Source organism: Oncorhynchus tshawytscha, unplaced genomic scaffold, assembly GCF_018296145.1.
Source record: "Oncorhynchus tshawytscha isolate Ot180627B unplaced genomic scaffold, Otsh_v2.0 Un_contig_3761_pilon_pilon, whole genome shotgun sequence".
Lineage (NCBI taxonomy): Eukaryota > Metazoa > Chordata > Actinopteri > Salmoniformes > Salmonidae > Oncorhynchus > Oncorhynchus tshawytscha.
In genome coordinates, this window is record NW_024609794.1 from 347,291 (window position 1) to 360,498 (window position 13,208).

The 13,208-nt window shown below is 45.5% G+C and overlaps 1 protein-coding gene across 5 annotated transcripts in view; it reads right to left on the reverse strand.

The window, feature by feature from the left end:
• LOC112217940 (receptor-type tyrosine-protein phosphatase-like N) overlaps positions 1 to 13,208 on the reverse strand; it is a 35,908-nt gene continuing 22,700 nt past the window's right edge. For all 5 annotated transcript variants that reach the window (XM_042318154.1, XM_042318155.1, XM_042318152.1 and 2 more), the window contains 13 exons: positions 10,857 to 10,936; positions 10,544 to 10,608; positions 7,440 to 7,649; positions 6,632 to 6,937; positions 5,928 to 6,075; positions 5,097 to 5,170; positions 4,368 to 4,445; positions 3,954 to 4,073; positions 3,705 to 3,871; positions 2,365 to 2,418; positions 1,173 to 1,237; positions 991 to 1,064; positions 1 to 820 (listed from right to left, as the gene is read on the reverse strand). In XM_042318154.1, coding sequence (XP_042174088.1) covers positions 749 to 820; positions 991 to 1,064; positions 1,173 to 1,237; positions 2,365 to 2,418; positions 3,705 to 3,871; positions 3,954 to 4,073; positions 4,368 to 4,445; positions 5,097 to 5,170; positions 5,928 to 6,075; positions 6,632 to 6,937; positions 7,440 to 7,649; positions 10,544 to 10,608; positions 10,857 to 10,936 — 1,513 coding nt within the window. In that variant the 3' untranslated portion in view covers positions 1 to 748. The remainder of the gene's footprint in view (positions 821 to 990; positions 1,065 to 1,172; positions 1,238 to 2,364; positions 2,419 to 3,704; positions 3,872 to 3,953; positions 4,074 to 4,367; positions 4,446 to 5,096; positions 5,171 to 5,927; positions 6,076 to 6,631; positions 6,938 to 7,439; positions 7,650 to 10,543; positions 10,609 to 10,856; positions 10,937 to 13,208) is intronic.

The following is a 13,208-nucleotide window of genomic DNA, read 5'->3' on the forward strand; positions in this document are numbered from 1 at the left end:
TTTGCAACACACACATCAACGTTTATTAGTTACCACACAAAGTTACAAAATAGGCATTTTTCATATTTTAACATTTTTTGTTTATTTTTTTTCTGGTTTGCTTGAGGTAAACAACAATAATTGAACAAATCATTTACAACAATCTATATGGCACAGGAAGAGAAGAGGGAAGTATGGGTTAGTCATTTTACCTAGAGAGTTAGTAAAACACGAGAACATGGAATGTGAATGAGCAGGGTCTGAGATTTGGGTAAATTGTAAACAAATACGCTCTGAGGAGCAGGGAGAATCGGAGAGTGACAGCTGGCAAGCCTTCGACTCACATCCATCCTCATTCACCAACCACAGCCGAAACCTTTGTGATGACACTCTGAAAAGGACATAGTTCTTTGATGTAAAACGTTAAAATATGATGATTTCTATCTACCTTTGAGAGAACAATAAGCCATCTCAGCTCACCCCAATAACCTGGAAACTGTTCACAAGGGAACTCTGTCAGAGGACACGTATAGAAGATGACAGAAACACCCTCTTCCTCATCACCACCACAGAGAATAGCAACAAATAAAAGGCATCATTCAAACAGGAGAGAAAGCACAAAGAACAGCTTGGTCATTCTACACCATATTGTAGAGAAAAGGTGAGGTAAGACACAGTTGATGATTGCAGATATAATTCCATGGCGCAAGGGAAGGATCATTGAGTGGGGGAGGGTCTGTGGTACAGGCAGGTCTGGATCGAGTTGGTTTCACTGGGGCAGGGCTTTCAGGATGGCATTCACCTCCTCCGCCACAGCGGTCAGGGCAAACTCAAACTGCTCCTGTAGGGAAAATGATCATTATGTGATTTAAATTGAACAGTGAATAGATGGGTTATAATCCAATTGTGGATGTACGTTATGGTCTGATGACACAATGCATGTCATGTTTGGGAATTTATCCACCATAGATGATATACTGTACATACACAAGGTTGTATTTATGACAGTACCTTGGTGCGCACCATCCCTGGTCTCTGGTCACGGACGTGTTCCAGGGTAGCAGCAATGTCAATCTCCTTCACTCCTTCACACAAACTTCAATTTTAGGCCAAAAATGCATGCAGAACACACTCCTATACCAAAATCACACATACATTTACATACACGGAAATGGACAGTCCAATATGCTTACCCTTGGCCATGCGGTTCAGGACCATGTCAATCAGGATGTAGGTGCCAGTTCGGCCTGTACCATCACTGTGTAGGAAAACATGAAGATCTGAACATTAATAATAGACCAAACAATAAACATATCAACTTACAACTGTTGTTTGCTGAGGAGGCTGGTGGGAGGAGCTATAGGAGGACGGGCTCATTGTATTGGCTGGAATGGAATCAATGGAACGGAGTTAAACACGTTGTTTCCATGTGTTTGGTACCATTCCATTGATTCCATTCTAGCCATTACAATGAGCAGTCTTCCTATAGCTCCTCCCACCAGCCCTGTCTGGTTGTTTGCTTCCTGCTGTGTTTTGTGTATGTAATGTGCAAGCTGTGCTAAGAATTCGGTCTTGTTGGACAATAAATGTCAATCTATATAGCATGCATTATTTAGTCATAACACCACCACAGATAATGGAGTGCATTCAGAGAGGAAGAGGCGAAGTGAGAGGGATAACCCAAAATCTCTGTTCCCCAGCAGGTGGCGTTTTTCCATTTTCTTTCCGCACACCAAGCAATGAGTTTTTGTATGGTGGTCAATGAATGTCGAATTTGGTTAACAAAAAATGTAATGGTTTATTTGTTACGTGAGGTTTATTTGATCGAATATAAGTTTTGTAATTCTTAGGTTGTTGCGCGTGTATAAGTAGAACACGTGACATCCAGGCAACTTTATATCGAAGTTGTGCCTGTGCTATGCGGGATCTTTAACCGTTTTACAATTCAACGGGATAGGGACGTCTCAAGGATCCCAGCTAGCAAATACCATTGCGGTTGTTCACACGCGTATCTGCCCTCTCATTGGCTAGAATGACATTTTTACATGTTAGTCATTTAGCAGACACTATTATCCAGAGTGATTTACAGCAGTGAGTGCATACTTTTTTTGTACCTCTGGTGTTGCAAGCGCCACACTCTACCAACTGAGCCACACGGGTCAGAAGGGTCCCACCTGTCTTGCCTCGTCCCGACTGTCTTCCATTTTTTTAAGACATTTATTTTCATTGTTAGGGCGGCCAATGAAGCATCTGGGTCAATATAGTGGAACATCAGTGCTACATTTACACTCTCTCCGACAACACCTGAACCAAGCAGCATCTGAAAGAGAATCGCGAGGTTCTGCCACCATGCGGACAAAAGTGGTATTGCAAACGTTGGTTTACCTGCAGTGTACAATGATCGGACAAGATCTGCCTCTGTAGCACTTATTCACCTTTCTGTGGAGCAGCAGGGAGAGAGGGAGATCAAATATAAGTGAATACTGAATAAATAGTGAACACTGATGGAGAACATATATATTGATCATGCTTGACAATGGCAAGTCATACAAACGTCAGATAAGCTAAAATGAGGACAACAACACAAATCCTAGCTCGATTGCAGCCGTGTCCTAATTAATAAAAATGTTAAAGTCGCATTCCAGGCCGTTTACATTGCAGATGTTGCATTGCATCAACCAATGGTTGCGTGCCACGTCATCTGACTGTGCAGTTGGGCATCAGACTGCGTAATCACACGATGTGGCTCGCTGATCTTTTTTAAAGACCTATGCAAGCATTAGGAGATCTGGCAGCAATATAGTCGCACTGGAACGCAGCGGTTCTAAACAAGCAGTCAGTGTGTATTCAATATGGAGGAAAACAGCCCTGTTTTGAAGCTCCACTCCAGTTTAACAATCATTATAGGATGAAAATAATTTCTAGATAAAGAGGAGCGTTCGCAGCATAGTGATGAGGAGGAGAGTCAAAAGGGTGAGAGAAATGTAGACAGAGAGAGTATAAAACAGGGAGAGAGACGAGGGAGCAAAGGGGTTAGGCGATGGACCTCCTGCTGCAGCCACACCTGTCCATGATCATTTTTGTGACTATGCAACTGGACCCAGACTACTAGCTGCAAATCACAAAGATGACACGGACAGATATGTAAAATATCATGAGCCCGCTGACCTCCATCGCAAGATAGATGTGTGAGAGCAAAGAAGAGGAGGGACAGAGGGAGAGATGTGAGGAGGGATTGAAAGAGAAAGGCTAATTAAGTAAAGACAACACACAGAGAGAGACAGAGCGAGACAGACAGAGTGTAAAAGGAAAGAGAGCAGGATGGATGAGTGAAATGACATATGTTGTATATGTTTTGGTCATCCCATCATCTAGTAGGGATCAGATGAGTAAAATGGATTTAGGATTATAAGGAGTTGTGGACAGAGAAAGGTCTGTGAAACTGACACTGTTGATGAGTGACAAAGGAATGAGACCAAACGAGATAGGAGCATGGTCTGGCAAAACCATAGGATGTATCATATAATAAAACCCCTTCCAAACCTCAAAATGTCAAACATTCTGTTGTCCTGTAAATCTGGCTTGTGTTCATTATAGCATGCAATGTTTTAGTGTTTTTCAAACGGAAAATGAAAATGAGCAGTAGTCACTCCCTGTTTCAGTCCATTTTTCCCTGCCATTTCGTGCCTAGTAAACACAACCCTGCTTCAATGTCCATGCGGTACCTGCGGAAGTCCAGTAGGGTGCGTGTGGAGGTGGGGATGCCCTGGGCAGGCCAGCTGAGGAAGTGGAACTGGGTGAGTGTGCGGGTCTCCTGGGTCTGGACGTTCTTCAGGTAGAAACTACGAACCAGGAAGTCATTGCACCAGATGTGCTCCGAAACCAGGTTCACCTGATGGACACACAGACCATTGTTACAGATCAGGACAGACAGACAGACACACACACACACACACCAAGTCAGACACACACACCTCATAGATGTGGTAGAGGGAGGATCCCTCGTCAGGCCAATAGCGATCACACTGTTTCTCTCCGTCCTCAACCAGGGCTGTCATCATCACTATCACCGTGCAGCCATTCTCCCAAACCATCTATAGAGGAACACCATCACACACACACACTAGAACATGTAAACAGAGCTTGGAGACCAATAACATCATAATGTAATCTTCTTTCATCATCACAGTGACATGTGTTTTGAGTGTTGATTTGTGTGAACAAATGTTAGTACACATTATATGGTTCAAGTTAGGGTACATTCTTAAAACATTTAGATTAAAGCAGCAGCAGCAACAAATTGGCATGTCCCTAAAGGGACAATAAAGTTTTGCATTTTAATTGTATTCATATTACACACATATGAACACTCATCCGGAGTGACTGACCTGCCAGAAGTCGGCGATGGTGTGAGACAGGGGTCCTTGGGTGGCGATGTACGTTGGCATCCGGGGGTCATGCTCAATCTAGGGGTCACAGAGGGGAAAGGTCATCATGGGTCACCTCCTGGCATCCACAATAGAGGACACTATGGACACTGGTGTCGCCGTGGCAACAGCTCCATTCACTGACCAGTGGCATTTACGGGGCGGGTGAGTGGATCTGCTTCCCAAATGGCACCCTATTCCCTATATAGTGCACTTCTTTTGAGCAGGGCACATAGCACTCTGGTCATAAGTAGTGCACTGGGTAGGGGACAGAGTACCATTTGGGAAGCATCAGGGGAGAAATTCCACAACTAGTGTTCCAGTTTGATCAATGGAGTGTTGGTTTCGGAGACGGCTACAGGGCCATAGGTGGGACCAGGGCCATATTCAAGAAGAGTATCAGTGTAGGAGTCCTGATATAGGATCAGTCTTTTAGATCATAATGACAGATCATATGGATTCTAGATCAGCACTTCTACCCCGAGGCCCTTTTCTAATACAGATCAGAGTGATATATAGAGAAGGTTTTGTGTGGGGATCTATCCCTATGAGCACAAGATGTTGAAAATACATATTTTTGGTTGCAAAGAGGTTAAAAAGATGTCTTTCAACCAATTTTGCTCACTGGTATGGATCTGAGTTAACTAGACAGGTACCATGGTGACAGCGGGGATCAAGATTACTTCTTACTATGGTGCTGGCGTTGATGTAGTCGGTCCTGGAGGGGTTGTTCTCCGCCTTCATCTTCACCCTGGAGTGATCATCTGCAGAGCAAAGACACAAAACAAAAACCTGTGGTTTAACCTAGAACCTAGGGGGCCAGGCCACCTGGGTGGTTTAACCTAGAACCTGGGGGCCAGGCCACCTGGGTGGTTTAACCTAGAATCATGGATGCCAGGCCACCTGGGTGGTTTAACCTAGAATCATGGAGGCCAGGCCACCTGGGTGGTTTAACCTAGAATCAAGGAGGCCAGGCCACCTGGGTGGTTTAACCTAGAATCACGGAGGCCAGGCCACCTGGGTGGTTTAACCTAGAATCATGGATGCCAGGCCACCTGGGTGGTTTAACCTAGAATCATAGAGGCCAGACCACCTGGGTGGTTTAACCTAGAATCATGGAGGCCAGGCCACCTGGGAGGTTTAACCTAGAATCATGGAGGCCAGGCCACCTGGGAGGTTTAACCTAGAATCATGGAGGCCAGGCCACCTGGGTGGTCTAGCTGGTGGTGCTGGCGGTCACCCTCAGCATACAGTCTGTGTGGGTTTAATCTGACCCACTGTCAGTTTGACTAGATCTCCCCCTAACTTTCCTGTCCGTCCACTCTCCTAGCCTGGTCTCAGATCGGTTGACATTAAATGTTTGGTGAGAGATTGACAAGGAGCAAAACAGCCCTGGGACCCAGGCTATCACTTTCTGTTCAACAAAAATCACCCAAGAAAATACAAAGGGAAAATAAATCAAGGAGGAGATGTGGAAGAAAGGAGGGAAGAAGAAAGAGGAGGGGAAGAAGAAGAACTTACAGGGCACAGAGTCAGGGCAGCGGTTCTTCTTCAGGTTGGTGTCACTCTGCGCCACAGACATGGTGCTGGGTTCAGCCTGGTAGGAACACAGGGCCTCCCACTCCTTCAGCAGACGGTCCTTGTTCTTCAGGTGGTCCTCCATGTAAGCCTGTGAGTTAGGAGGACAGAGGAGGTTCTCAGTACTAGGGTGACTCTTACTTAGATAATACACTACACTCTTCCTCTCAATGCCTTCAACTGGATGAATCTGTCTTCTAGAGTCTGATGGTTAATGTGTATTTAACTGTCAGTACCAGAACTGGATTCAAATAGTATTTCTTTTATTTCAAATATTTTTAGGGTTTGATTGAGACTGCCTGCAGTGCCAGGTGGGTAAGATTTGCACTTTTGGGACTAGTCCATTGGTTCCACTGCGGAAAGAAGTTAGGCAAGTTCGATCAAGCGCAGCAAAAGTATTTGATGGAAAACAAATACTATTTGAACCCAGGTCTGGTACTGACAATTAAATACACATTAACCATCAGACTCTAGAAGACAGATTCATCCAGTTGAAGACATTGACAGAGGAAGAGTGTAGTGTATTATATAAGTAAGAGTCACCCTAGTACTGAGAACCTCCTCTGTCCTCATAACTCAGATCTGAGGCAGAGTAGGAATAAATTCATGAATGAATGCATAGAGTAAATGTTCAGAGTGACACTGACCAGGATCATATGACCGGTGGAGATGTCCATGTTGGTCTGTGCTGGTTCCTCGCACCAGGAAGAGGTGCTGCTGTGGGAGCTCGGGCTGGGCTGGGGCGCGTCGCTTGGCTGGGGGGCATCACTGAACTGGGACGACACACTGCTCACCCTGGACGTGTCCGTACCTCCTCCACCACCACCACCGCCACCACCTCCTCCACCACCTCCTCCTCCACCACCACCACCTCCACTAGCACCCCCCGCAGCTCCTGCCCCCTCCTGACGCTCAAAGAGTCCCCTGGATCCCATGTGCTGACGACACAGGTCCTGACAGAAGGAGAAGGGGACCATGACAGTCAATGGGTTTTCTATGGACACAATGTATTACTAAATCAGGGCTCAATGTCCCACGATACAGTCACACTGGTAGTCCTGGGAAGTTGGGGTCTGCAGCATGCACAGGTCTCTTTCAATACATCCCATGTCTCAGACTAGTGAATCCTTGTGCAGGTTGAAAACTGAAGAGTGAATGTGTTCATGTTGGACTGTTTGTGAGTTGTCTTTTTAGAGAGTATTCCACTGTTGACATTGGTGAAGAGAGGGCGACATAAGAAAACTAAGATATAGCGGCTGGACAAACCCATGTAAGATGAATACTTTATTGATCCCCGAGGGGAAATTGGTTTGTCAATCATATCTCATCGAGAAATGTGCTGTATGTCCATCATCTACAGTACTCCCACTTGACTTGGTCCTGCATGGCTGTGAGGTGTCAGTTGATGGCTGGGCCTACTTACCTGTGTGTGTGTGTGTGTGTGTGTGCACCTACCTGGTACTCCTGGTGTGTAACGCTGCCTCCCTCTGGGCCCAGGCCTAGCTTCTCAGACGCCAGGCGGTTGGTGTGGCGACGCAGGCAGACGATGGTCATTGTCGCCACCAGGATCCCGCCAACACAGGCCACGCCCACCATGGTCATGAACACCCAACGGGAGCCATCTCGGACCCGGGTGGCCTGAGGTAAGCCCCGCCCATCAGTTCTCTGTCGAGAGGGGAGGTGACAGAGAGAGAGGGAAGGAAAACAAAATTGTTAGCTGAATATCTCACTGATGAGCCAATAAAATAGCTTTTGAAAGAGTGTTTATCCTTTAGTGGAAGGATGAGACTGGTTCTTTAGAGCCCCACTAATGTCCTGCAACAGAAGAATTGATCAAAGTTATTATTATTGAGGAAGTGGATGAGAGAAAACCTGGGTGGTGTTCATTAGGGTGAAAATGTTTTGAAACAGAGTGAAAAGTCCAAATGAGAACAGAGATATTCACGTTGCGAAACGTTTTTCTACATTGTACCCCACTGAATGCAACACAAGTACTGTTGCAGCCTGACCCCCAATCATTTGTTCTCTTTCATCTCTCTTTCTCCTCCCTGGTTGCCACGGTTGCCTCTCCTGCCCTCCTGACCTCTCTTTCCTCTTCAGAGGCCCCAGGAATGTGCTGAAGGATTTGGGGGTTGGGGGATGGAGCAATAGTCTGAGACATTGGGGTGGGGAGTGCTATAGTCTGACATGGGGGATTGGGGTGGGTTGGGGTGGGGGGTGGAGCTATAGTCAGAAATTGGGGTAGGGTTGAAGGTATAGTCTGAGACATTGGGGTGAGGGTGGAGCTATAGTCTGAGATATTTGGGGGGGCGGGGGGGGTGCTTCACCTGATAGTCTAAAGGGGCCCAAAGATGAGAGATGGAGAGAAAAGGGGGGAAGGGGAAGAAAACAGAAAGGGGGAAGAGCTGAATGACCGGTTTCTGGAGACGAGTATTAAGATCTGGACATGAGGTGAATTTACCTAACTGACATCAGGGGATGCAGGGGTGAGGAGTGGGTGTAGGAGAGGAGAGACGGAGGAAAGGGGCAATCGGTGTAGGAGGGGAGGGATGGATGGGTGTAGGAGGGGAGGGGGGAGGGATGGATGGGTATAGGAGGGGAGGGAGGGAAGGGTATAGGAGGGGAGGGAGGGATGGGTATAGGAGGGGAGGGAGGGATGGGTATAGGAGGGGAGGGAGGGATGGGTATAGGAGGGGGGAGGGATGGGATGGGGATGGGTATAGGGGGGAGGGAGGGATGGGTATGGGAGGGAGGGAGGGATGGGAGGGGGGAGGGAGGGATGGGTATGGGAGGGAGGGAGGGATGGGTATGGGAGGGGAGGGAGGGATGGGTATAGGAGGGATGGGTATAGGAGGGGGGAGGGATGGATGGGTGGGTATAGGAGGGGAGGGAGGGATGGGAATAGGAGGGGAGGGATGGGTATAGGAGGGGATGGGTATAGGGGGGAGGGAGGGATGGGTATAGGAGGGGGGGAGGGAGGGATGGGTATAGGGAGGAGGGAGGGAGGGATGGGTATAGGAGGGGGGAGGGAGGGATGGGTATAGGAGGGGGAGGGAGGGAGGGATGGGTATAGGGAGGAAGGGAGGGATGGGGTATAGGGAGGGAGGGAGGGATGGGTATAGGGGGGAGGGAGGGAGGGATGGGTATAGGGAGGGAGGGAGGGACTGATTGATTTAAGGCAACAGAGAGACCAAGAGGTTGCAGTTTAGATTGAAGACAACAGAGAGACCAAGAGGTTGATTCAATAGAAGAGTAGTGTGATGAGTACAGTAGATAGACTCCAGATCATTCCATTACTGCAGACATTGACTTCTGTCACAAGTGTCTTAACTCAGGTTGTTGTTGCCAAAAGCAATATGCAACTTCATTCATCACTCTTGTGAGTGATGCAGTTAGCAAACATAAGGCCTAAAAAAAAAATTCACTAAATAAAAAATGGAATTGACAACTAGAATGAAAGGGTTTTAAACTTAGATTTACACACACTGGTACATGTGTGTATGCACAATTTCAGACTTCCAAGAGAAATCTAATGGACATTATTGCAGAATTCTTATAATTCAAGAGGAGAGATTGCCAATGTGAAATTATTAAAAATGCAAACATGATAGTTACAATGTGCACCAACACTAATTACTGTAACCCGATATAGGTGCCGTTAAATATTATAATATTGATAGACGTGTCCTCAAACAGATTACATTCGATAAGTGTTATTTGCTGTACGTTCTTGAATATGTTGTTAAAATCTTCATTATGATTAAATACCCAGATAAACCAAATCATAATATTTGACAACGAATCATGCGACAATCCCACAAACACCACGCGGGCTGGGCATCTCGTAGATGTGCGTGCGCTATGCCGGCAGAATCTGATGAAAAGGTCTAAACTAACAGATAACATTAATGCGTAAGCAATTTACAAATGGCAACTAAATCGTAGACATATTTGAAGTGGAACTAAATATAACTATTATAAAATCAAATTAGGCTTATAAGAAATACAATTCGCGACTTGGGCCCATAATAAGAATAACTCTAGACAAATCTACCATTCAAAAGTATGAATAGCCTATTAGTAGGCTAAATATAAGCGACACTCACCAAACATCCACCTTCCGTGAAAGAAAGACTACTTGACTTTGATAGTGCACAAAAGAAAATAAGATCTGTCTCTTGCTTTCCATAATGCGTTTATAAAGTGGAAAATAGCGCATCATTTGATTGAATTTTGGCGGCAGTGTGACCTACTAGCTCAGGCCCAGGGACGATGTGAGACGACCAAGAGAGGAGTGGTGCGCGTGACCAATATGAATTAAAGAGACAGTCTTGTGTCTTTCGGGAGCGCGCACGTTTCATTCGACCGCAAAATACGTTTGTCATATCAAAGGATTTTAGCCATTCTAGGCATTTCAGGCAGAGGAAAATAGTTTGACTGTGAAAATGCACAGAAGGACGCAAAGAATATTGATGATGAATGACAATAGATTCTAATGCAAAGAGACCCCCGTCTCTCCCGTACACACACATACTAAATGCAGCATAACATTCTCTTACCTCACCGACACCTGTCTGCAGGATCTTCAGAGCAGTTTCAGACTCCAGAAAGGTCTTCTCTGCAACTGAGTAAATTATGAAACAAAATAAAATAGTTGCCATCTTGCAAAACAGTAATATTCTTGCTATTATATATTTTAAAAAACACTAGTGGTTCAAAAATCCCTTTTATACCCCTATCTCACTTTTTGTCCATGTTGTGTGTGTGTGTGTCTGTGTGTGTGTGTGTAGATATTGTCTTGGTGGTTTACATAGAGCAGCGGGACATTGGGTCAATTTGACCCTGTCTGACCCCAGTAACAGGTCCACTTACCGGCTTTCTCTGCCACGTCTTCAGCACTCAGGTTCTGGCTGTTGGGGCGGACACGGAATGTCAGGGCAGGGCCCACCACACTGTAGAGAGACAGACAGGAACATTCCATCAAACTATTGATTAATATAGCTGGGGCCGGGAGAGAGAGGGGTGGTGGGATGGTGGTAGGAGCAGGATGACTGGGGGGTGGGGGGGTGGGGGGCTTTATTTTAGGTGTCAATAAGCCCCAAATGTACACTGTTATACAAGCTGTACACTCACTACTTTACATTGTAGCAAAGTGTAATTTCTTCAGTGTTGTCACATGAAAAGATATACTCAAATATTTACAAAAATGTGAGGGGTGTACTCACTTTTGTGATATACTGTACACACACACACACACACACACACATACAGTACAGTTGAAGTCTGAAGTTTACATACACTTAGGTTGGAGTCATTCAAACTCGTTTTCAACCACTCCACAAATTTCTTGTTAACAAACAATAGTTTTGGCAAGTCGGTTAGGACATCTACTTTGTGCATGACACAAGTAATTTTTCCAACAATTGTTTACAGACAGATTATTTCACTTATAATTCACTGTATCACAATTCCAGTGGGTCAGATACATGCACTAAGTTGACTGTGCCCTTAAACGGCTTGGAAAATTCCAGAAGATTGTCATGGCTTTAAAACTTCTTATAGGCTAATTAACATAATTTGAGTCAATTGGAGGTGTACCTGTGGATGTATTTCAAGGCCTACCTTCAAACTCAGTGCCTCTTTGCTTGACATCATGGGAAAATACAAAGAAATCAGCCAAGAGCTCAGAAAAAAATGTGTAGACCTCCACAAGTCTGGTTCATCCTTGGGAGCAATTTCCAAACGCCTGAAGGTACCACGTTCATCTGTACAAACAATAGTACGCAAGTATAAACACCATGGGACCACGCAGCCATCATACCACTCAGGAAGGAGACGCGTTCTGTCTCCTAGAGATGAACCTACTTTGGTGCGAAAAGTGCAAATCAATCCCAGAACAACAGCAAAGGACCTTGTGAAGATGCTGGAGGAAACAGGTACAAAAGTATCTATATCCACAGTAAAACGAGTCCTATATCAACATAACCTGAAAGGCCACTCAGCAAGGAAGAAGCCACTGCTCCAAAGCCGCCATAAAAAAGCCAGACTACGGTTTGCAACTGCACATGGGGACAAAGATCGTACATTTTGGAGAAATATCCTTTGGTCTGATAAAACAAAATAGAACTGTTTGGCCATAATGACCATTGTTATGTTTGGAGGACCGTGAAGCACAGGGGTGGCAGCATCATGTTGTGGGAGTGCTTTGCTGCAGGAGGGACTGGTGCACTTCACAAAATAGATGGTATCATGAGGAAAGAAAATGATGTGAATATACTGAAGCAACATCTCAAGACATCAAGTTAAAGCTTGGTCGCAAATGGGTCGCAAATGGGTCTTCCAAATGGGCAATGACCCCAAGCATACTTCTAAAGTTGTGGTAAATGGCTTAAGGACAACAAAGTCAAGGTATTGGAGTGGCCATCACAAAGCCCTGACCTCAATCCCATATAAAATTGGTGGGCAGAACTGGAACACTTGTGTGCAAGCAAGGAGGCCTACAAACCTGACTCAGTTACACCAGCTCTGTCAGGAGGAATGGTCCAAAATTCACCCAACTTATTGTGTGAAGCTTGTGGAAGGCTACCCGAAACGTTTGACCCAAGTTAAACAATTCAAAGGCAATGCTACCAAATAATAATTGACTGTATGTAAACTTCTGACCCACCGGGAATGTGATGAAAGAAATCAAATCTGAAATAGAATGATTCTTTCTACTATTATTCTGACATTTCACATTCTTAAAATAAAGTTGTGATCCTACCTGACCTAAGACAGGGAATTGTTACTAGGATTAAATATCAGGAATTGTGAAAAACTGAATTTAAATGTATTTGGCTAAGTGTATGTAAACTTCTGACTTCAACTACAGTACATACATAGGGTGTAGGACAGACTAGGACTTTTGCCCAAATGAGAAAAGGCCACAGAGGGAGCTCCACCTCGCCGCCACACCCGAGTTTGAGCTCAGCGGTCAAGCAGAAGAGGAATAGAGCATGTTTTTTTGTGTGTTTTTTTAACCCCTTTTTTCTCCCCTATCTTGTCTCATCGCTGCAACTCCCGTACGGGCTCGTGAGAGGCAAAGGTCGAGGGCCATGCGTCCTCTGAAACACAACCAACCAAGCCGCACTGCTTCTTGACACAATGCACATCCAAACCGGAAGCCAGCCACACCAATGTATCGGAGGAAACACCTGGTCTGCGTGCACTGCGCCCGGCCAGCCA